This window comes from Parambassis ranga, chromosome 2, assembly GCF_900634625.1.
Source record: "Parambassis ranga chromosome 2, fParRan2.1, whole genome shotgun sequence".
Classification (NCBI taxonomy): Eukaryota; Metazoa; Chordata; class Actinopteri; family Ambassidae; genus Parambassis; species Parambassis ranga.
Window position 1 is genome coordinate 32,610,437 of NC_041023.1, and position 23,302 is coordinate 32,633,738.

At 40.7% G+C, this 23,302-nt stretch overlaps 1 protein-coding gene across 3 annotated transcripts in view; it reads right to left on the minus strand.

Moving 5' to 3' along the window:
- gramd4a (GRAM domain containing 4a) overlaps positions 1-23,302 on the minus strand; it is a 36,639-nt gene that overhangs the window by 6,810 nt on the left and 6,527 nt on the right. For all 3 annotated transcript variants that reach the window (XM_028429837.1, XM_028429828.1, XM_028429820.1), the window contains exons 3-14: positions 19,763-19,883; positions 7,725-7,845; positions 6,670-6,731; positions 4,475-4,613; positions 3,948-3,973; positions 3,708-3,799; positions 2,126-2,217; positions 1,636-1,684; positions 1,458-1,529; positions 1,330-1,373; positions 1,117-1,226; positions 194-348 (exon numbers count right to left, since the gene is read on the minus strand). In XM_028429837.1, coding sequence (XP_028285638.1) covers positions 194-348; positions 1,117-1,226; positions 1,330-1,373; positions 1,458-1,529; positions 1,636-1,684; positions 2,126-2,217; positions 3,708-3,799; positions 3,948-3,973; positions 4,475-4,613; positions 6,670-6,731; positions 7,725-7,845; positions 19,763-19,883 — 1,083 coding nt within the window. The remainder of the gene's footprint in view (positions 1-193; positions 349-1,116; positions 1,227-1,329; positions 1,374-1,457; positions 1,530-1,635; positions 1,685-2,125; positions 2,218-3,707; positions 3,800-3,947; positions 3,974-4,474; positions 4,614-6,669; positions 6,732-7,724; positions 7,846-19,762; positions 19,884-23,302) is intronic.

Sequence of the window (23,302 nt, forward strand, 5' to 3'; positions counted from 1 at the left end):
GATCTTTTTAGATGCAGAAATTGGTCTTTGTCCACAAAGGCGATACTGATTTAAAGGTTAACAACTGAAATATTCTGACAGGTTCCAGTTTAAGTTATTTGAATCATCTGTTAATGTGCCATTTAGGAATTAGTTATGCAACACAAGAACCTGCAAGAAGAAGCGGTAAAGATGTGTGTTTCTGCTCCCTTACCCGCCGCGACACAGTGGCATTTGTCCTCTCTTTGAGCTGAGGGTCGGTAGGAAGGCTGTTCCAGACGATGTAGGGTGTGTCGTACTTATCCCGAAGCTTTGGACAGCTTTTAAACAGGAAGTCTATGATGAAGAACTTGATACCAGCATACAGGCCTGCAGAGAGGAAAACCAACAAAGATGTGAAAAAAGCCATTCTAGAAAAGAAGCGTGGCCCTATGGTGGACAGTGTATAGTAATGCTAGCTGTAGGCTGTTATGCAGAGCGGATAAAACTTTGAGTAGAATAAAAGTATATTCATAACTCACACTGTGCCTACTGTATTTGAATAAACATCGCCTTTGTGTCAACAGTACTCTCTATTTACTCTCTAAACACCTTCCAATGAAATGTGAGCCCACGGTGGTTTGAAGACAAAAAAAGCTGTAATTAGATAACTATTAACAGATAAGGATGCCAACAGCCTGCAGCTGCCCCTCACGGGCACGAGGAGAATGCAGGGTTCTCCCCATTAAAAAACAGCTCCACCACAGCTCCTCCAACTGAGAGCACGCTGCTACGGTGTATAAATGCTAGACAGCACAGTAGCAGAGGTGGCATTACATAAGTATATCTCAGATTAACTTGTTTAAAAAGCCTCCCTTGTTACAATAACTTACTGCATGCTAACCTAGTGTTAAATTAGGTCACAGGGCAGACTGGCTAGTGACATTATCTTGTTCTTTATGTCCTTTTTAAATAAATGCCTCACAGAAAGCCCCTCTAAAAAACTGGGAAAACCCAGGGATGGTTATACACGTTCTCCATGAATACAGTTGTTTGTGTACACTAGATTTATTAAAAGTATTTTCACTCATTCAAGGCTAAAAGCACAGAATGTAGAGAATGCCCGACAGATAAAGAATCTTTGTGTACGTCTCTTACCGATTAAGAAGCCCATCAGTTTGTATGGCAGCACGCAGGAGGTGATGAAAGCTACCCACAGGCAGATGTAAAGTTTGCGGGTGCTCTCTGGCTGCACCCACATGAACAGGCTGGCAAACACACACACACACAGATGGAAGGATAAGATAGTGTTTAATATGTTGTATATGTGTGAATGGCATATGTGACGGTAGCAAACAATAAAATACCTACTTCTTTATCTTCTCTAACACATCTGCCATCTTCCCAAAAAGATTCTGTACAAGACAGCAGAGGTACAACATGAACCTTTCCTTACATTTGTATAATGACTGGTGGAGTGATATAAACCTGTTTAATACCTGTGCTTTTTGTGCAACATCTAGTACAAGCTGGAACTTCTCAGATACAGTCAAGTCTTCCTTTGGAGGCTCCTGTACGAAACAAAGAGACAAAATAATGACTTCAAATCCTGGATATGTTTCCTTCTGACACACACAAACAGGAAGCAGTGAAACAGGACATGGGAAGTTATCTTACCATGGGTTCAGAAACCTCAGGCACAATGCTCCACTGGATCCTCCAACCTCTGGACATTAGTAAAAAGATGGAAAAAAACAACATGAACAACTCTCCAACCTCTGCATCACTTTTGAGGTGACCAAGTGTCCTACTTTGATAGTCTGAGACCAGACAAGTGTCTGACAATTACTAATGTGCCCTCATTTCATAATGTTCTCCCAAACACCCAACCTTATAGGGATTGTGCTGGTCTGGAGCTGTAAGTGAAACACTGTTAAAATGTAATGTAATGTTAAAAACCTCTGTAGCATCAATATACACTACGAGCATGAGTGAAACATTTTGTCCTGTGTACATCTGTTCACCACTTGCCTCTGTAGTTTCATTCAACATGGTTTACTTCATGCATAATAATTGACTCAGTGAGATAAAAGTTGAATGTTTTTCTAACACCGATGTAGGATTGTCTGCTAAATAAATGATGCATGTTTTTGTTTTGTTTTTTTACCTGGCAATGAGGTAATTTAAGGACAAGCGCAGGATAGCCAGGAAGAGGAACATGGGAATGGCCCAGCCATGCCAAGCAGCATTCATGTAAATCTGGGGGCAAAAAGGAAACACAATATAACAACATCCATCCATCCATTTTCTACCGCTTATCTGGGGCCGGGTCACAGGGGCAGCAGTCTAAGCAGGGACACCCAGACTTCCCTTTCACCAGACACTTCTAACAGCTCCTCTGGGAGAATCCCGAGGCGTTCCCAGGCCAGCCGAGAGACATAGTCTCTCCACCGCGTCCTTGGTCTTCCCTGGGGTCTCCTCCCAGTGGGAGATGCCTGGAACACTTCCCAAGGGAGGCGTCTAGGAGGCATCCGAAACAGATGCCCGAGCCATCTCAGCTGACTCCTCTCGATGTGGAGGAGCAGCGGTTCTACTCTGAGCTCCTCTCGGGTGACCGAAGTTCTCACCCTATCTCTAAGGGAGCGCCCAGCCACCCGTCGAAGGAAACTCATTTCGGCCGCTTGTATACGTGTTCTCATTCTTTCGGTCATTACCCAGAGCTCATGACCATAGGTGAGGGTAGGAAAGTAGATTGACTGGTAAATCGAGAGCTTCGCCTTTTGGCTCAGCTCCTTCTTTACCACACAAATAAAACATAATTTTAGGATTATTGATCAATATGCATTGAAGTCTGTGATTCTTTTAGTAAATAACGCTGACAAATTTGTATTTAGTCTGTTAAAGGAATGACTCTTATTTCATCAAAACCGCAGCTTATCACTGGTGTCAGGAAACTCATTTTTGCATGGTTGCAAAAGGTTTACACAGGCTTCTACACTAAGTGTTACTTTATATTCACTTGTTTCATTTGACAGGCATCTGGTTAAGCCAACTGTGTGACTTTCATTCTAAACTCTGACAGGAAGCGTTTCATTTCAAGTGATGTATTGGCAGTGGAAGAGGCTAACAGAGTTACCTGACATCACTAAATCAGTGTCAACTCTATATACTAAGGGTGGTCTTGGCATTACAGCAAATCAATGAGTTAGAATGATTTAGTATAACCACAGAATCAGGGCATTAATGAAGATTTGATTAGACCTCTGTAGTCTTTGGCTGAGTCACTGTGATGCAATTTATTTAATTTCCAGGTCAAGCACCTGGCCTATATAAGCGTAATGACACGGTTTCTCTAACTAACCTGTCATCACTTAACTAAAACTATGTCGGGTGTGGGTCATAAGAGAGACGTTGGGAAGCTTGTTGATAGCAGCCATGACACTTTAACATCTCTTCTTCTTCTCTCACATTTGCCATAGCAACAACCTAACAGGTGGCGTGCGACCTCATTTGTGCTTAAGCCACGTTAAATAACACCATTATTAATGAATAGTAGTTTCTTTCTTCCCTTTTCTTTTCAAAATAAAATAAATTATTGATGAAATAATCTCATCTTACATAAATACTAATAATGAAAAATAATGGGATCACACAAACTGGTTATATTGCATGCATTTTTTTCTATCAAAACTTAATAAGGTTAGGATTTTATAAATAACAATAAAGACATAGTACTGTAGTGCACTCACTATGAAGGCAATAGCTGAGGTGTAGACGGAGTGCCAATTAGATAAGGCGGAGAGGTTCCTTAAAAAGTTGGTGACAGGTCTGGCTCCTCGCTCTGAAACAACAAAAAGACGTGTTGTTTATGTTTAATACAAGTACTGGACAGCACAGATGATTAATATCCAATAACTACTTGTTTGCATAGTTGCTTTACAAATAAACAATGTCTAATTCAGGCTGTGCTTATGTTGTAAAGTACTCACTGAGTCGCCTCATGTTTTCTGTCAACCTGGATGGAAAGTGCACAATAAAAGTGAAGGTCAGAAAACACGTAGATGCTCACGTATAAGCACACACACAAAACAAATGCTGCTTTTTGTGTGAGAGCAGGTGCTGACACTTTATCCTTCACCAGTCTGCCATGACTCATTTTCCTTTATACAGGTAGAGAGAAAGGAGGAGCAGAGACATATAAATGTTCTTCTCTCCTCTCTCGGTGCGAATTAAAAAATAAAGACATCTTCTAGCCAACAAAGAGACAGTGAGTCAAGCAACAGCACTTGTTCAAGGTGCACGATTATGATTTCCACTGTTTGCTCAAGGTCTACAGTAAGATTCTAATCTCTAATATAAAAAAATATGTGTTGTGTTGAGCACTGTGACAGAATCTTGCTGTTTGTCTGCACACCTTTATATTCCCCCTGCTGCACTGAAAGTCTGATTCACAACCACAAAATCAATACCTGAGGACAGACACTTCATATTCTGTAAAACAGCACATCTTCTGCACCTTTTAGCACTTAGCGGTTCCTCTGCCTCCACAGTGCTTTCCTCTGGCTGGAAACGGAAGTCCTCGATGTAAACGCCGAAGCGCTCGTACAGCCACTTCTGCAGACGTGAACTCCAGACCTCCTTTTGCTGTTTGTCAGCTGAAGAAAGCAGGAAAAAAAATCAAGTTAATTTGTGTTTTTTCATCCTGTGCATCAACAATTATGTGTTGTTCAAATTAAATAATAGCCATGTGGTGGGCTAATCTTGTCATCATTAGGCCGATGGATTTGTCATAGTGATTATCCAATTCTAGCAACACAACTGTAAGCTTGCACGCTCGGCACGCTCCTGCCTGTTGTCACTCTTTACGACAATCAGGAGGCCTCACTTCAACATTTTGCAGACTGGTCAGGGTTGTCCAGATAATGTCAAACATTTAGTTTAAATGATCACAAGTACATCGACAACAGACATGGAAGGAGACAGCCACTGAAACCAATGCTATGTTGCATACTGCTGCTGAGAGACAGGAAAAATACCTAGTTTCTATCTCACTTCCAGTTCCTGCTGAACAAATTGACAACATGTCTAAGCATCGCTAACATAACACCATAGAATCTGTCCATCATATGCGGTGGTATGCTGCGCCCTCATTGCTCCCTCTAGCATAATAACCTTAATAACATCCTGTAGAGTGAGATGTGGCATTGTTCTTTCAAATGTTGCAGTTTATGCATGTTTGAGATTAGAAAGAAGAGCATCTGTGAGTTTTTTCTGTATGATGTACCCTTAGTCTGAATTTTTTTTGTTTGATTATTGGTCTACATCCAGCAAATGAAAGATTTGGAGCACTAAAAAGACAGAAAAAAATGTAACTGTGTGTTTCTGCTCTACTGTAATATAAGCCTCAATTATAAGCACAGCCAGATAACGTCTTTGCTTACTATAATGTGCTCTGTAGTATTGATTATAAAGGACAACTGGTGGTCAATAGCTTACATTATAGGTTTCATATACAAAATATCGAATGCTTCAGTTTTGTTTCCATGCTTTCTGAAATAAGAATGCTCAATTATTAGAATAATATATAGCAATATCCTTTAGGAAGCAGTATTATTGTAAACTATGTGTCATTGAAGAACAAAAATCTTGTCACAAGGCAGCTTCAGCTAATGTTGAAGTGCCCCAAAGCAAACCCTCAGCAGCTGTGGTGTAACCTCTAAGTGTATGCTACTTCACTGTGGTATTAAGTAGTTAGGAGACTAATAGCCTGAGTGCTTAGTCAGATTTCCCTGTGAGAATAAATACACAGTCAATGCATTTATGGCAGAGTGAAAGCTTTGTAGTGCTGTTTTTGTGTGTGTGTAATAAATGAAGCCATTTTGTTGTAGTTTACCAAACTACCACTGTCCCATCAGCACAATTTACCGTCCCTCTCTTTTTCTCAATTATACTCACTTTCTCTCTGCCACCTTATTCACACAAACAAGCCCAAACACACACATTCTTAATCCATCCTGAAAAAAAAAAACAGTGACACCCACACACACCTTCAGTGCCAGCTAGAGCTCAGGCATGTCTGTCCTATATGAAGTGATCTACAATCATAACCCATTTTCCGAAATTAGCCTTTCTGCCATAGTCTCCCTGTCTAATTCCACACACACACACACGGCACTGGGTCTTTGGAAGTCAAACTGACAAAATCTGTTATTGAGCCAGAAAAAAAACAAAACACACACTTTTGAAATAATATCTGACTGTTATTGAACTAATGAGCTCCTCTTATCTCTTGCTGATGTATGTAAACACACACACATTGCTACAACACTGGCACAGGCAGTGCAGATGACTAATGAGTAATGATTGTGAATAACCACTACAGAAGTGCACAGCTTTTGATGCATTAATGCAGTTTGTTGTGTTGCTTAATTGGATACTGCGAACTGCAAGTGTTGTCATGCACACTACACGCTGCTCTATGTCCTACAATAACCTGCAAACACTTCCGACGCACTCTCTTCCTGTCTAGCACTCTGCCGCGCACATCCTACATCCCCACCACCCTGGCGCACATGCACACACACTCATGATTTACTCCCACACTCACAAGACGTCAAAGACCTCCTTTCCTACTCATTTCCTGTGTGTTCCCCAGACTCCCACACAGCTCCTCCACTCTCGCTCTCACTCTCCTTCTCTTGGGGGTCCTACCTGTTCCATTGTTTGAGGGTGACTGCTGTTTTCGGGGAGGCTGTGGTGGAGAGTCCTCAAGCCTGAAGGTTAGAGAGAGAGAGAGAGAGAGAGAAATGGGGGAAGATTTGTCAGTTTCACTTCTGCATTGTCAGAGCTGCGAACGTCTCAGGATCATCATGTGTTAATATGTGGAGAGCTGGATAAATCAACAACTATCACAAGATGTAGAGACAGGCTGGCTGGGGGTTATTTCAGTTTAAATCTGCATGTGCTGACTGGGTAATGTCACTGTGACAATCTTAGAGATTGTGCTTTTTACAGTGTTGAAACAAAACAAAAACAACAAAAGGTAAAAGAGAGTGAGGAATCTACTTACACTGATGTAAATGAATAGCGTACATGCATAGCTTGGGAAAACCTGCTGCCCTTCTAATGGTTAAATAGCCATTACATTTCTTGGTAATGGCCAAGAAATGTTTACTTAGTCAGTTAATGCTTCATTGCTGTCAAGGGATTTAACTGTGGAAAATTCCCAGGTCATGATACAACACTTCACCTCCTACAAACAGCTAAACTCTCTATGACATTCCTGAGGCCATGTTTTTGTGCTGGTAATCACTTGGAGATCACCCATGGAATTTCCTTTTGGCAGTCAGAGACATCATCTGTTCACACAGAGAGTCACACACCCTGGGTTTCAGGATGGCTTGTGGGTGCCAAGAGATGCAGGTTTCTCCTGAAACCAGCACAGTGTCTGTGTCACAGGGTGCATTTGGAGATTTAGACTGGCGCGTGACTTGCGACTGTTTTTTCTTGCGCTCTTTCCACATGAACACACTTCAGTGTGGAATTCTCCACCTACCAAGCTGCTGATGCTTCTATTTATACCAAAAATCTTGGGTAGCATACACCCACACACACAATATGACTTTTGACCCATGGTAAACCCAGCTGCTCTGAAATGTTACACAGTGCACTGCCACTGTTTCCTGCCTTTTCTTCATGATTACTTCCCATTTTACACAGTTGCTAGATACAGATACTCCTCACTCCGCTTTCCATTCCTGCCTTACCTGGTTTTGAGCACCTCATTCATTTTCTGCTCCAGGTCTATTCTTTTGCTTCGCTCTTTCTCCAGCTCCTGCCGCAAAAAGTCCACATTGGTCTCTTCCCGTAACTTCCTCAGCTCCTCCTCTGGAAAGTAGAAAAGACTAGAGATCAGTATCAAAAGTATGATCAAAATGCTGAAGAGTGGACACAAACATGAAAAAGGCCACTAAAGTATAAGTAAAATAAAACACATTCAATTGAAACAATATTAATGCATGAAAAAATTCTGAATTCAGATTTTGCCTCTGCTTATTTGTGCATCTCTCATTTCATTTCTCCTTCCACCTATATCCTTCACCTTCACCTGTCCCCCACACTTCCTCCTTGTCAATCAGCTCTTAGCAGCAGGGGGTTTCAGGTATCAGGGTTTTCTATGCCTGGGGTGCAACATCAGCAGTGTTTCCTCTCAGCCTATTGTCCCTGACTAAAGGCACACATGAATATTGGAGGAGAGAAGGCAATAAAAGTGTGCACGTGTGCAGAGGCACCAATGTATCTATACTTACGTAGACACTCACACAAAATGTGAAATCTTTATAAATAATCACACAAATAGATATATTTCTAAAAGCAAAACTTTTTAAATAACTTGATGCCATTCTACATAGATATCAAATCAACCACAAACACAAGAAAGATCTCATAAACCTTGCACTTCCCATCCTGTCCTGACAGTGAAGGTGATAAAAGGTGTGGACCCACTGCTAATTAAAATATAAATCTTCTACTGCATATGCAGTAGAAGATTTATATTACAAGAATCTAGCCACCGTTTTCTGTTTCTCATCACCTAATCTCATATCTCACTCTTGTCCTTTACCTCTTTCCATTAGTGTTAATAAAACATTCATTGCAAGCACCTCCTGGAGCTGAAGCACAGGCTCGGGGTGCTGTTCCTGAGAGGTGATTTATACTGTATCTCTACATCCACTACATTATATCTGCCCGGCATATTCTTCTTGCAATACTATCATGGTTTCATCAGTGCAACATAGTTTATCTATATCTCCCATTCTTCTAATACTAGAATGTGTTTATGGTACAGTATTTACACATGTAAACAGGACACGAAGCATGACTGCATCTGTGTGCGTAAGAGTGAGCAAGAGGCTGGCCAAAGGTTGCAACAGTCTAAGCAGCTTAACGCTGACTAAGTTGCCCCGTGCCAGGATCCACAGCCAACTTTAAACCTATTATGCCAGCCATATGCAAATGGCTAGCAGATGCAGCAGCTGTACTACCTGGTGGTGTATGAGCAACAGAGAGACAAAACATTACTTAATAATTTGTTTTTCCTGTCAAACAATACACTATTGCACTCGCTGCTAATTAAAAAGAAAGTTGAAAATGTTACAGGCAAATTTCCCACTTGGGTGTGTAGCAAGGTGTAAACAATATTAACATGTGCCACATAGCTATTAATGTTGATACGATAAACAAGATGACAAATGCATATCTACACATAGCAATATATAAGACAACTTACAGTGTGCATTTATTTGGAGCTTTGTTTCTTTGTTTGGAGCTTTAGAATTTATCTTACCACATTTCCCGAGGGAAATATGTGCATATTAGCGGGTAGATAACATTTATTGCGGCTAATAATGAGCCACAGACTGAAAAAAAGTAAGCTGAAAGATGCTAAAACTCTTTATACAGGGAATGGTAGCTCTCTATGGATACAGCTGAACACTTTTATCCTACTAACTGCTAAATTGATGTCCATACAACACCTAGAATGGCTGTAAAATGACTGCTGTCACCAATTCACTCATCAAAATCAAAAATTGTTCAACTTTCCATATTCCATACTTTCCTGTTCAGATTTACCCTCACCATTCTACTACAGCCTGCTTTATCTAACCCAGCTTCCTGCCCTTATAGTGAACACCATTTCCTCTCTTTTTAACTTCTATGATCATCTATACAGATATCCTGTCTGTAATGTCCTTCCTTCCACACTGACCATATCCTTCCTCAACACCAGAAGAAGATGCCACATTCCAAGAGTACACAACAGTGTATAAGATCCACAAGAGTGTTACACAGCATAGCAGAGTGCTACAGTATGTATGTCAGACACAGAGATAGAGTACAATCATGTTCCTGTTCCACAGAGGCTCTGCACATCAGTATTAATAATACTGTCAACATGCCTGCTCCGCTTCTAAAATTGGACTGCTGTCGTCTATATATAAATTTTGATCCTGGGTTACCATATCACAGGCTCTTTGTGGCCATTGGGAAGGTTAGCAACTTACCACTTAACTGTAACACAGGGGGATTTTAATTATTTAAAGTTAAATCTAATTGATCTGATCTGATTGCATACCTGAAATTCTATTCAAATGTATCACAATATTGGTGATGGAGAGGAAAGTGAATGGGTGAAAGATGAAAACTACAGCTAAAGTAGCTTATGTGGTCTTGTTTGATTTGTGCCAGATACAGTTAATGTGGACGAATCAGAGAAATGACAAGATTATGAGGTATTTGTTACACAACAATGTGCTAGCATATAGCCTATTTATAGTTGAAGTATCATATCAGCAGCAACAACAACCATCTGATAAACTTCATTTATTATCCTAAACATGGCAACACAACACCAAAATCAACACAGGAACTACTCAAACTAGATTCATCTGGTTTCTACCCACTGAATAGCAGTTTCTGTGGCCTTCTTCTGTGGTGGGAGGGTTGCTATTTTTAACTAGACAGATATGATAACAACTAGCTGAAGTTAGTCGTTTACAACTTGTAAGACATCCAGAGACATCAATTGACTGATATCTGAGCATTCATACAGCGCATACCTTCATGGGGGTTGATAATATCCTCCAAGTTAAATAGTTTTAAAAAGAACTTGTGTTGCCGACCAAGGCAGACTAGCAAACAGATGCTTTAGTTATATTATATTGTCCAAACTTACTGAGGTTGAGGTTACTTTTATGGCTTTTGATCTTATCGACAGTTCCATTATAAAGCAACTCAAAGCTGTCAAAGGTGCAGTCCTCCAACTTGCACACGGCCATACGTCTCTGCAAACGACCTGTCCCTGGGACACTTCCACAGGAACGGGACGGCAGAGTGGCAGCTTTGATTCTTTCTTGAAATTGAGCCATGGTGACAGGTTCCTTTCGTCCAGCCAAGACCCTTGTGTACAGTAAGATGATGGCCTCAAAACTCCTCCGAGCCTGTCAACGCTTAGATGCATGCTCCATGCTTACATGTTCCATCCAGAGGCAAAAGAGGGACAGGTTCTCCTGGACTAAATTATCACTAGCTACACAACAGGCTATTGTGACAAGCCTCCACCAACAAAGTGATGGTCAGAGCTGGTCTGAGTGTGCTAGGCTCTGGGTAAAAAGAGAAGGAGGGCAGCTGAGGTAGGGAGAGGTGGGGCTCTGCTGGGTGGCCAGCACACTAAGAGGGCCTGGAATCTGAGATTTCCGAGTGCACTAGAGTTGTCAGATACACACACATTATGCATGTTCATGAATCAGCACAGGTTCATACATGTGTGTACATATTGTGTCATTGAGGAACTGTTACTTTTGTTAGTGTTTTCGTTTATATATGTGTAGTGGAAGCTTGTGTGAGAGGCTATGCATGAGTACTGTCCTACGCAAGTGAAGCAAATTGCCTTTCATCTGAGCAGGCAAAGTTTTAAGACCCGAAAGGAAAAGTACTGTGCAAGTTTTTCAATCCAGGCCAGAGACAATGGCTCCTTTCATTAACAGAAGGTGGGGGCACAGGGGGGTTCACAGGGAGAGAGAGGGAGAGACAGAATCAGCTGCTTCACATTGGCCTCTCATTGTTCCCATTCACTACAGAGTTTGCCACAGAACTGTTCGACTTGAACAGACAGGAAGGTTGTATTAACATCTGCAGATGCTAACAAACAATTCAGGGGCACTGACAGAGCTCAAAGAGAAGGGGGTGCTGGGGTACAGAAACAATAAACAACAATAGATTTGGGAAAATAATTTGTGTATTATTATTTATGTGTGTATAACAGAGACAGCATCATATTTTTAGATGTGACACATGGTTTAAATTTCACTTTGTACCTGAAGTTTACACTTTAAACACGGTCCTCAGCTATCACAAGTTCACAACAGGAGATCTGTCAAGAAGTGTTTGAATGATTTACAAAACTAAATCACCCAATAACTACATGTTGAATGACTTATTCAAAGACTCATCATTATTCATATACATCTCAGATTTTGCATTTAATTTGAATAGTCCTCATCATAGTGTAGAATAGGCTGAGTGTGGACAAAACAGAGTACAAATATTCCATATTTTATCCATCTAAGTTCTCGTTCCTCTCAGTGGCCTCCTTCCACGTTGGCCCTGATATCTCAGCATGACCCAGATTTCACTCACATGGTTTCCACACTACAACATTAGCTTGACTTCATGGATAAACCTCAAACTTTACAGTTCTTCCCACAACATCACGACAACAACACATTCTTTATGTGCCATGTCATCATCACTGACCCCATGTTAACATAGCACAGACCCTTGACAGGCAGTGTATGTGTATCAAGGAGTGTGTAAGGGCTTAAATATTTACACAAGAACGCACAAACAAGCAATAAATAATCATAAACAGTGTTCCATAATCTAATGTTGTGTCAGCAGAGAGGATACCATCTGCTTGTTTGGAGAACGGTAATCACATCCTAGATTTCATTACATCCGATATCTGGTCGAGACTACAGTCTCCTCTCACCAGTGGGAACCGAGTGCTTTCAGGGCAACATGAATGATTGTTGAGAGATTACATGCAGCTGATTTGGAGGACTTAGAAGCACCTTACAGCTTCTGTTGAATGATCACTTTGCCAAACTTGAGCCTTCTTGCTATGTACTCATATCAGGGTTTTAACAAGGCTCAGGCTAAGAAACTAATGATACTCTTGCTGATGTGTCAAGAGAAGTCCTGTCCATTTGGATAACACATAGTCAGCTTGTCAACACTGAAAATGCTGTTGCTAGATTGGACTTTAATTACCATCAACACAGTAGACTAGAGAACCACAAAAAGTGTACTTCTCCCTTTAACTTATGATAAAGCTACTGCTTTCAATGTCTCCCTTAAAAGCACTCTGAGGGGAGACATGCAGAACTTGGCGGTGGTCATGCTGCCCTGACAAAACAGTAAGTCTGTTCATTTCCACTTTGTGAACTTCTACCCACATTGCCACCTGTTGCATTCTCACACACTCAGCTATAGCCACTAAGTGATGACTAAACACTACTGTATCTATCATGAGGGTACAACAAAATTTAAAGGGACGAACTGCAATGTAGACTGCAGCACAATGAGAGAAGCTATGGAAAAGTTATATATCTTCACACTACACATCTGTGCCATCTTGCTTGTTGTTTACATTCTCCTCTACAGTAACCCAGCAACTGTGTGTGACATCATCTCCTCTGTTTATGCCAGACCCTAAAATCTTCACCATCTCCACAGACTTGACACAGACTTACAGCTTCCATGATCTTGAGGAACTGTTGCAAAATAATTTATTAGTTTTCTGATTCATTTTCCTGCCGATGACAAATCTACTTAATAGACACGTGAGAGACGTCTCCATTACCATACAGTATGTACTCTTGCTTATTTTAGAGCAGAATGAATCATCGTCACGCACTACAAGTAAAAACTGATGAGGCAGAAACGTGGCAGAATACTCAATCACTTGCATAATTATCTCAAAGAATGTTAAACAAAGATTTGATTACATCCAACTCTCCAAATTTGCAATATACACATCAATTACTTAAATCCCTTCTTTTCTGATTTCTCTCCTAAATGAATACTGTAAAAGGCAGGGCTGTTCTATGGTGTCTTACTCCTGTGTATTGTCATTCTAGTCTATCTTAAATAACAACTCAAAAAACACATGTTTTCTGGTTTGGTATTTCTCCAACTGTGCATTAGAAGGAACAATATCCATTCTATAAACCTTCAACCTTCACCTTTTTTTCTATAAAAAATACATTTATATAACAAGCTAAGGTATTGTGTCTATAGATGCTAGTAGACACCAAGCCTGTACTATAAGTGTAAGTACTAAAAGTGTGTGTATGAGTGTGTAGATGTGTATCTATTTTGTGGCCCTTTAGTGGTTTATTGGACACTCGTTTTATATCTGTAGATAAGAAATACGTATTCAGGTCTTTTAGTACTAATGGTGGCTTTACCATGTACCAGGTGGTATTGCAAACAAAGGACTGAACCGCAGACCTCATTCATCTCTGATTCCATTAACTTTCACTTGTCCTGATGCTGCCGTGTTGTGTATGTTTGTGTGTAGCAGTGTGTTTGTTCTGCTGGCCAGCGTGAAGTAGGGCAGCAGCTAGGACACTGTATTGATCAGCCAGTCACTGTAGAGCACAAAGAATGGCCTGTTCCCCTGCAGTGACCTTCAATACACGACCTCACACAGCCTCACTCCCTCACACACACACTACATAGTACTTTAGAGTTTTATGGAACTGCGAGTGGTAGAACCAATAAACCACAAGGGAGGGCCTTTCTATTGCTTGATGCAATGCGAGAATACAGACGTACATGTGCACACTTTAGCCTGCCAGAAGAGACGGATGTCAACAGAAAAAAAAAACCACAGTGCATCTGTGCTTCAGTGTGATTATCCATTTGGCTTGTATACAACGTTGCTACATGTGTTGGTGTTTTTTTTAGTTTGCCAATATTCTATCAGCTCCAAATAAGGTCTTCTATCATCTGAAAAAGAGAGTTGGAAACAGAAACTAGATATACGAAGCCAAGAATAAAAAGTAGAAATAGACAAAAGCAGAAGGGCAAAGACAGAAAGTCTGGTAGAAGCAAAAGAGAAGATACATAACAGCAAGAGAGGCCGAGGGGAGAGAGACAAAAGAAGAAATAACAGCTTAGTACATTAAGCCTGCTCATTTAATGACATGAGGTGATTTTCACTGGCCCTATCCTCTGCCATTTTACCCTGAGTAGGAGGGTCAGTTCAGCTCAGCTGTTACCCACAGGACAGACAAGAGGTTCTATATATCCCCCTGCTTTTACATCCATTACTATAATAATCATACAACTGTCACAGCTTTATCATTCAAGGAAGCGGCGTCTTCCGAGCAGTTATCGTAAATCATGGTGTGCAGCATGTGCAGACCACAAATTTACACTAAATAGCACAGATGTACAAAGTATATTCCTGCAATGGTGTCTGCAGATATGATGTGTTGATACACTGTTATAAGATAAAACACTGGTACACTCTGCCTACTGTGGTTGCTGCTATTAATCTCCAAACAGACTCTGCAGAAAGGGAAAATAAATACTTTTTTTAGTTTTTGCTCTTTCCCCTAAAGTGATGCTAAATAAATAATAGTATTTTAACATCACATATGTTTGATAGTTGGGGTTGCCAATTTGCAAATTAGATAATTCTTCAAATTGATACATTTGTCTTAATCCAGTGCTGGCATGATGCAAATCTCAGTTAGAAGATGGCTACAGTGGTCCAATACTCAGAGACTAAAAAGTCAGCTGCCACTGTATGAACATCTCCCTGTAAGCTGACAGATGCATTTCAGTCATGACATGTTTAAGTGACATTGAGCTTTTCTTACATGTTGGATGATATGAAAAGTGTAAACAGACACTGTGTTCTGACGTGGGAAATTGCTCACAAGACAATAAAAATTGTCACTCTAGTTACAGTATGTATGTACCACACAGGATATGCTGAGGTGTGTGAGTGCATAAAACTTAAGAAGTGAGGAGATGAGAAGGAAGGAATAAACAAGGACTTGCAGAGGAGAGAGAAAGGAGGAGGAGAGAGAACTAAAAGCAACAGAAGGCCATCAGGACCCTGTGATCACACGCCCGGAAACATGGTTACAAATTAACCACGTTGGGGTCCTTAGAATAGCAAAGGCCAATCACAACAACTGCCAAGGGGAAAAAGCATGAGTTGTATCCAAACACACACACACACACACACCATCTGGAATGAAAACTCATGCCTCCTGTGAAGGCAGGAGACAATACACTTAAGCAATGTGTTTGTTTTAGCATACAGCGTGGGCTCCAGCTTTATTTTAGGCAGCAGAGAGAAAGACGTCAGAGAGAGAGAGAGAGAGAGAGAACACGCCTACACTTGGTTCACTCTGAATGTAAAAGACTTTCAAGAAGACTAAATCTTTTTTTTTTTAAAGTGTTGATGCACCTCAGGAAAAATACAGACAACACCAACCAAGACAGGCACATGATTTGAAACCACCTGTTTTATTTCATTTTAATGTTGCATTCTTGTCATCACCTCTTAAATTACAGTTTTTTTCTTCTGGTCATAGATGCTATGGTTCTTTAACAACTAAACCACAAATTTAAAACTGAAACTTTAATTTAGCCCTGGGGAGACAAGAGTTAAAAAGCTAGCAGCAGCTAAAGTAGAGCTCATCCATATTTTAGATGTTTAGCTGATGGTCTCATCTCGAGTAACTCAAATTTAATAAGCGGGATGTGCTGACTGTGATGCCTTCAAGTCCTTTAAACTATAAATAAGAACTTCAAATAAATGTAAATATAAGATGAGATATATCTATTAAATATCTGAATTGTGTCTGACTAACAGTCCAAAACGAAAAATAACAGTACATTATTCTCAACGGTCCACAGGAAAATACTGGCTAACAGCAGTTGACTGGGTCCAGGTTGTTGATTTTTGTTATTTAATTTAATACCTTTCTGAGTCTGCCTCCTTCAGAATGCAAATAAGGCAAATAATTCATTTGTAAAGTGACAATAAAAGCATGCACTAATGACAACGAGGTCGAAGCCATATTTTGCACATTCTTGCTGCATAGATTTCTGCCTCATAAATGTGGCGGTGACTAAATGTATGCCAAACACCTCTGTGTGACATCAGTCTTAAAAACAGAGTGATCATTTCCAGCATTTCTGACAGCACTGACGGAGTAACAGCAGTGAATGTGCTGGATAAGAGCAACAGTATGTTTAACAAGCTGTAAAATGTCAAGGATAATTAGGCTTTGCAAATTGAGATACACACTATAATACCGCTAGTCTTCTCACAGTATAGAATGTTGCTTTTCTATACTATCCATGACCCAGGAAAGCCATTACACAACACAAAGCCATGACATGTTGAAACAAGGACTCTTTTGTTTCACCCTACTAATCTTATTAGCTTCAACTAAAGACAAACTATATAAGCATATACGTGTCTACCTTCTCCTGTTTCACATAACCGATGCTGCATCTCAAGTCTATTGTTAATTGTAATGTGACTACATGAAGATCATCAACGCAGAGAGGAGTGCAAGGGAACAAAGCAGAAACAGAATTTGCAATAAGTACAATGCGGGGCAGAGAGCTCAGGACTCCATTAGATGCTAATGGATTGGCATGCTTCAGTGTTCCCTGAAGTATGATAACATCGGCTAGAGATGGTACAAGAGACTGAGAGGCATGAGACAAATGAATGACCAGAGAGCGAGAAAGGAATAAAGAAAAAGCAGCGGAGAAAGCAGGGAGAACATCAAGTGCTTTAAGTAATACTAGAAAGAAAATCAACACATCACCCTGGAGGTACTACTACCTTATCGCGATCAATGACGGGACACGTATTTTACGGGTTTGTTCCCTTTACAAAGTTCATGATACACAAGCATTTGTCAGATCTCGGAAAACCATTCTGCTGCGTTACACAGGGATAAATAGAAAACAGAAGTATGAAGAAGACAAAAAAACTGAGAAGGATCTGAGAGCAGCTCAGCAGGACACTGAGAAAAAAAGCAAGAGAAAGTCCTGCAGGATTTTCCTTGACAAGAAAAGAGGATGCAAAATAGGAAGGAGGAAGGAACGAAGTAAAGAACAGGCAAACGGGAAGGAAAAGAGGTCCATAAAAGGAGAGCTCATCTAGCTAGCATCCTGACAGTGTTATAATGAATCCAGCCCTTTAAGCTCAGGCACAGGCATTATGGACGAGGACATAGCCTGAGGGGTTCTCTTTCACACACTCCCTCTTGCTGTCTGTCATTTTCTCTCTGATAGACATACAGGCATAAGGCAATGGGACAGGGGGAAAAAACTGTACTGTCCATTACACACCACGGGACTGACAACGTGCTGCAATGGTACAGGACAACCAGTACCTCTTATTGCACACAAGGTTAGACAAGCTTATAAATGTGTGTGAGATGAGTGGGTGGATTGGCACCATCCAGGTATTCTGCTTTTTCACTTTCTCAGCATGCCTCTGCAAAAAAACCTATAGAATCCTTATTTTATGGATCAGAACGGATAAATCTATCACATCTCAAATCTTAGATTACCAGACATTATCAGAGGTGGACTGTCTGGATAGGAACAGTGGGATAGTTATGTTACTTTTGTCAGCAGCAGCTACTGGAGGAATGTTCATTCTAGAGCTGAAAACGAACTTGCTGGTGGCTCCTGCATCATGCGTGGGAGTCCGGTGAATGTTTTCATACAGAACTCCTTCAGTTTTAGCCAATCATTCTTGACACTGAGAACAGCAGTTACACAAATTCTAATTGATGGCCCACTACATCAAGGGAGATGCACATGTGGTTGCACAGCTTTATGGACAAACAGTAAGGAAAATGGATTCCATTCATTAGCAGGGATTTTTTAATGCAAATTTATGCAGTCAGTCAAGAAACTAAAAATACAGCACCCAGAATATCCAAATTACAAACCATGGTTGGTTTGATCCATCCAACCTCTCATTTTATTTTATTTTAAATACTTTAAATACAGAGGGAAATTGCCTAAGGCTGCTGCCAAGCAGTGTCATACAATGACCAACAAGGAGCGCACTGGAGGCAGTGCGGGAAAAGTGCCTTGCCCAAGGACACACAACAATGACTAGGGAGGAGTTGGGACCGAACTACCAGCCTTCCGGTTATTAGACAACCCTGCTCTACCACTGAGCCCTACATTTTATAGCATGTATTGATGTATATTAGTGTGACGCTTTTATATAATAAAATAATAATCAGACCTAAAAAGTAAAATAATGCTTTGTAGGGTGAGTGAGGGTGCACTGCTGTTAATAATTCCACCACACAGTGTTCTGAATTGATTAACATTAGCTCAGCAGCCACTTGCTTCCATTATGATTTCAGTGTAATTTCAGGGTTGCTAACAGAGTTACCAAAACAGGATGTTTGTCGCTGCCCATTCTAAATATCAGATTAATAATTAGTTATCTAAGCTGGATTGATTGTGTGATGGTGTTTTTCTTCATCATTTGAAGCTAACTTGCTTCAAGAGAAAAGTTGCTTTTACAGAGAGCTCTAAAATTTTAATGACAATATAATAGAGCCCTGTACTGCAAACCAAGGCACTGGGAATTGCAAACAGATGAAGGATTTTATAGTCACCCTTTATGTTGAATCAAGCAACAATTTATTCATTATGCTGGGCTGCAAGTTCCCCATTGTGGGACATAAAAAAATGGTAAATAAAGTGCACAGAAACTTACCTGACTGCCATCTAACAATAGATTCCAGCAACATCAAAGATCAAGATACATAACATTTGAATCATCTGGCTGAACCTTGGAAATATAACAATATGAGTTCTTGCATGTTGCCAAATACTGCACATCTCTTTTAACAACAAAACTACAAGAACATCTTTGCTGTGACACAATAGTGTCTTTTGCAGAAATGAGATATAAGTAAGAGCTATTTAGAACATCCATCTCATGAAATCAAAACACATTTGCCTTATTCTGCTGCTATCCTCGCTATGCTTACTGCTGCAAAAAGAAGAGACAAAATCTGGGACTTTATAAAAGTGGGCAAAGCTACCTAACATTGAACAACACAGAGACTTACTCGGCCATAAACCCAACAAGGACGTTTGTATTTGAACAACTGCAAAGGTCTTAAAAGGGTGTCTATCAAAATGTTCTGTGCATACTCACGTAGGAAATGTTTCTCCAATAAGGCAATTTCCAAGTGACCTTTGACTTCATTGAGTCGGTCTGACTCCGACCTCTGGAATTCCTGGATGGCTGCAGCCATAGTGGGAGACCCCGAACCAGCCTGTGCATGCGTACAAAAACACACATTCATTCATACAATGCAAATACACATTCATACACATACACAAAACAAGACAAGAAAGAAAGAAAGACGTTTTAGAATATAAGCGTATAAACATAACATAATAACACACAATACAAGCAGGGATATCCCTGTTTTTTTTAAACACACACATACGCATATACACCCAGATTAGCATGGTGCCATGACTCACACTAATGTTTCCCCCGGTTCAGCAGGAGCGAGAAAGGAAGAGGAAGACAAAAAAGGAGAATTCCCCCCCCTCTTCTGACAACACCAACACTGATGATTCAAACACCACAGACTAAGGACTTTAACCCTGACACACAACAAGCAACGCAACGTGTGTAGGTGGAGGAGGTGAATGACAATGATTGAGAGATGACGACTGTGTGAGAGACGAGAGGATTGAGGGAGAAAGGGGTGCGTGGGTGATGGAGGGAGAAGACGGAAAGAGCGAGAGGAGGTGGAGAGATGGCTGTGCTAGCGGGTGATGAGCACTGCAGGTTGAGCATCACTGCTCAGCTACAGCTAGGGTCCTTTAAGAGACTCCTGCCACACACACACACACACACACGCTGCAGCAGTTTCTCCCCGACAAGCATAGTTTGTGTGTGCCTGCATAGACACACTGCAATGTATCTCACTGACATGCTCACTGCAATAGAGAGAAAGACAGGAGAGAGAGATGGCACAAAAACTGACAGTGACCTGAAAAATGTGCTTTGGGAGACAGCCAAAGTCTAACAAGACACAAGGGTGGAGAGACGAAGATACAGAAATGAGGACGTACTTCAAAAGAAAACAAACCCTTTTCTAGAAGTGTGTCAGGAAGAAGAAAAGGGATGTTGACTAAAAGAAAAGTAAATGGAGATGCGAGGAAGAAGATATGGTTAGCCTTTGTTTCTTCACCACCATGGATGTTGCACAGAGTAATAACATATTCAGAATTTTGAATGCAGCCATCCATTTACTGTCAGCACCTCCTGGTTGTCAAAAGTAGGTCAAACCCTGACGTCACACTGAGCAATAATTGGCTGTTTAATTATTGTGTTTCCCCTCTCCCTCCTTCATGACAGGCTGACGTGAGCTTAGGAATCTCACACTGTCCACTGCTCTAATAAACATCCATATTTTACTGTATGATTAATTATGCTGTTTCTAAGAAGACATTACCAGAATATGTAAGCAAACAACAGATATATTTAATCCTGCAGTACTTTCACTCACTGTCTGCACTGGTCACTGGACTGAGATCTGTTCTCTGGTGTAAAATAAAGAAAGAAGATAAAGCCAAACACAATTAAAGCTTTAATATTATGAAACTGTACATCCTGTGTCGATTTCTGCTAGGTAACAGCACCAAAACAATAAAGAAGAGCTGGAAAACTCAGAAATGGACTGATGAGGAAAGAAATCATCACTCTAATGAGTCCAGGGGATCCTACACCACAATGAAAACACAAAGCCTGAAACCATCATGCCATGTTGCACATGCTGTGAGCTGCTACACTGTACTTCAGGCACTTGTTGATCGACTAAAACATGCTGGTACTGTACTGTGTACATGCTGGTTTGGCCATGATTTACATATTTTCTATGGACTGGATAAGTGAGGCAGTAAGCTAGGTCAGGGCCCATATTTAACCCACTTAAACTCATCACACAGCCAGTGAGTGTCCTCTCAGCGTGGTTTCCATTCCATCCATCCGTGGTTGTCTATTATTTGCTCCTGTTATTTTATCAGCTGAATGAAGTCAGCCTTGATATCACCCCACCTCTTTCTTTGCCTCTTGTTTTGAGATATCTGTTAATTAATATCCCCACAGCCTAGCAGATATCTGGTGTACATCTCCTTATGTCGTTTTTGCTCCTTACTCATTATTCTTCCCCTCTCTGTACTCACCCTAAATATCAACATTCTCATGAACTGCATTGTTGCCAAAGTACAGAACCAACACAAACACGTCCCTGTTTACCCTGGACAGCTCCTGGGACCTCACGTGCATCTACATACTACTATACTATCTGTCTTCTTGTTGTTGTGTATTTTAAGCCTGCAACTCTCTCATGACATTTGATTAGTCCCACAGTAACACAGAGAGTGTGACTTTAAATCTATGTTATGCTCATAGACACATGACAACACATGCAGCCAGTGTTATTATTTGATCTGCAATGACCAATGGTAGCAAATGAACTGGCTTGTTTCAAATGTGATTATACATTCTGACAGTGTAACAGTATAGCTATAAACTCTTCCTGACAGACATGCACAGAGTAGATTCTCATTGCTGCATGTGCTACTTTCACTTATATGTTTCCAGCGAAACCATACACCATCCTCCCTACCCAACCTGATTTCCTGTTAACCATGTCAGTTTCAAAAACTGTCTAAAAGATACTTGAGCTATCATGAACAGTAAAACCCTCAGCTCAGAGGCATGCTTACACCAGAGAAGCATCTCAACTCTTACCACACAACCAAATCAGATCCACGGAGGTGATGTCATTTTGGTAATGAACATGACAGCTTTTTCATTGAGTTACCTGAGTCTTTTGTGTTTTAAAATAAACAAATGCAAAATAATAATTGAACCAACTGTGTAATTGGCAGGACAAAGGTTCAATTTGTAGTGCACTTTAGTTACCAAGTGCCTGCCACATTTTGGAGCAATCTGGCACAGCCAGTTTTTTTTAGGTGAAAAAAACTCCGCCTGTGATTCTTTGTGTCTGTCATCCTAGCCCACCAACTCTTTTATTTTTAGCAGCAGGTGTGATGCTTCAGTAACAGGTTGATTTTTCTAACTGACAACAACCTGGGTTAGAAGGAATATGAATAGATAATGTTCAACATAATGATAGGAATACATAACAAAATATTGTGGGAATAGTGATAAAACAATAAAACAATTAATACTGTAGATGTACTATATATGACGCAAAGAATGCCAAATGCAGGAGCAAAGCTGCTGACATGGTGCTAGGGAAGAGTAAGGAGAGGCCACTGAGGTCACATGCAGTCATCAGTGCACTGCCTGAACACCATCTGCCCAAGACATTCTGCCTATTTAATATGGATGGCAGGTTAGTGTGTCAAAAAGTATTAGTGCATGTATTCTGCAGCCCAAGGGCACACTTTGTCCTCTTTCTAACAGATGAGGTAATGAAGGTGTGGTTTAGGTCATGTGATCTCATGGAGAGATAAACACTGTCACAGTCTGGGTGGGCACAATCAACACATGAGCTTTCCACCGAGCACACTGACTGCTATGGCATCTTTTGAGAGAGAAAGTGCATGCTCCATGTGTGTGTGTGTGTCCCAGCAGGGATAAAAGCTAGCTCGATCTATTTTAGGGCTATGGAGCGTGACTCATCAGTGTTGTGTTGCGCCTTCC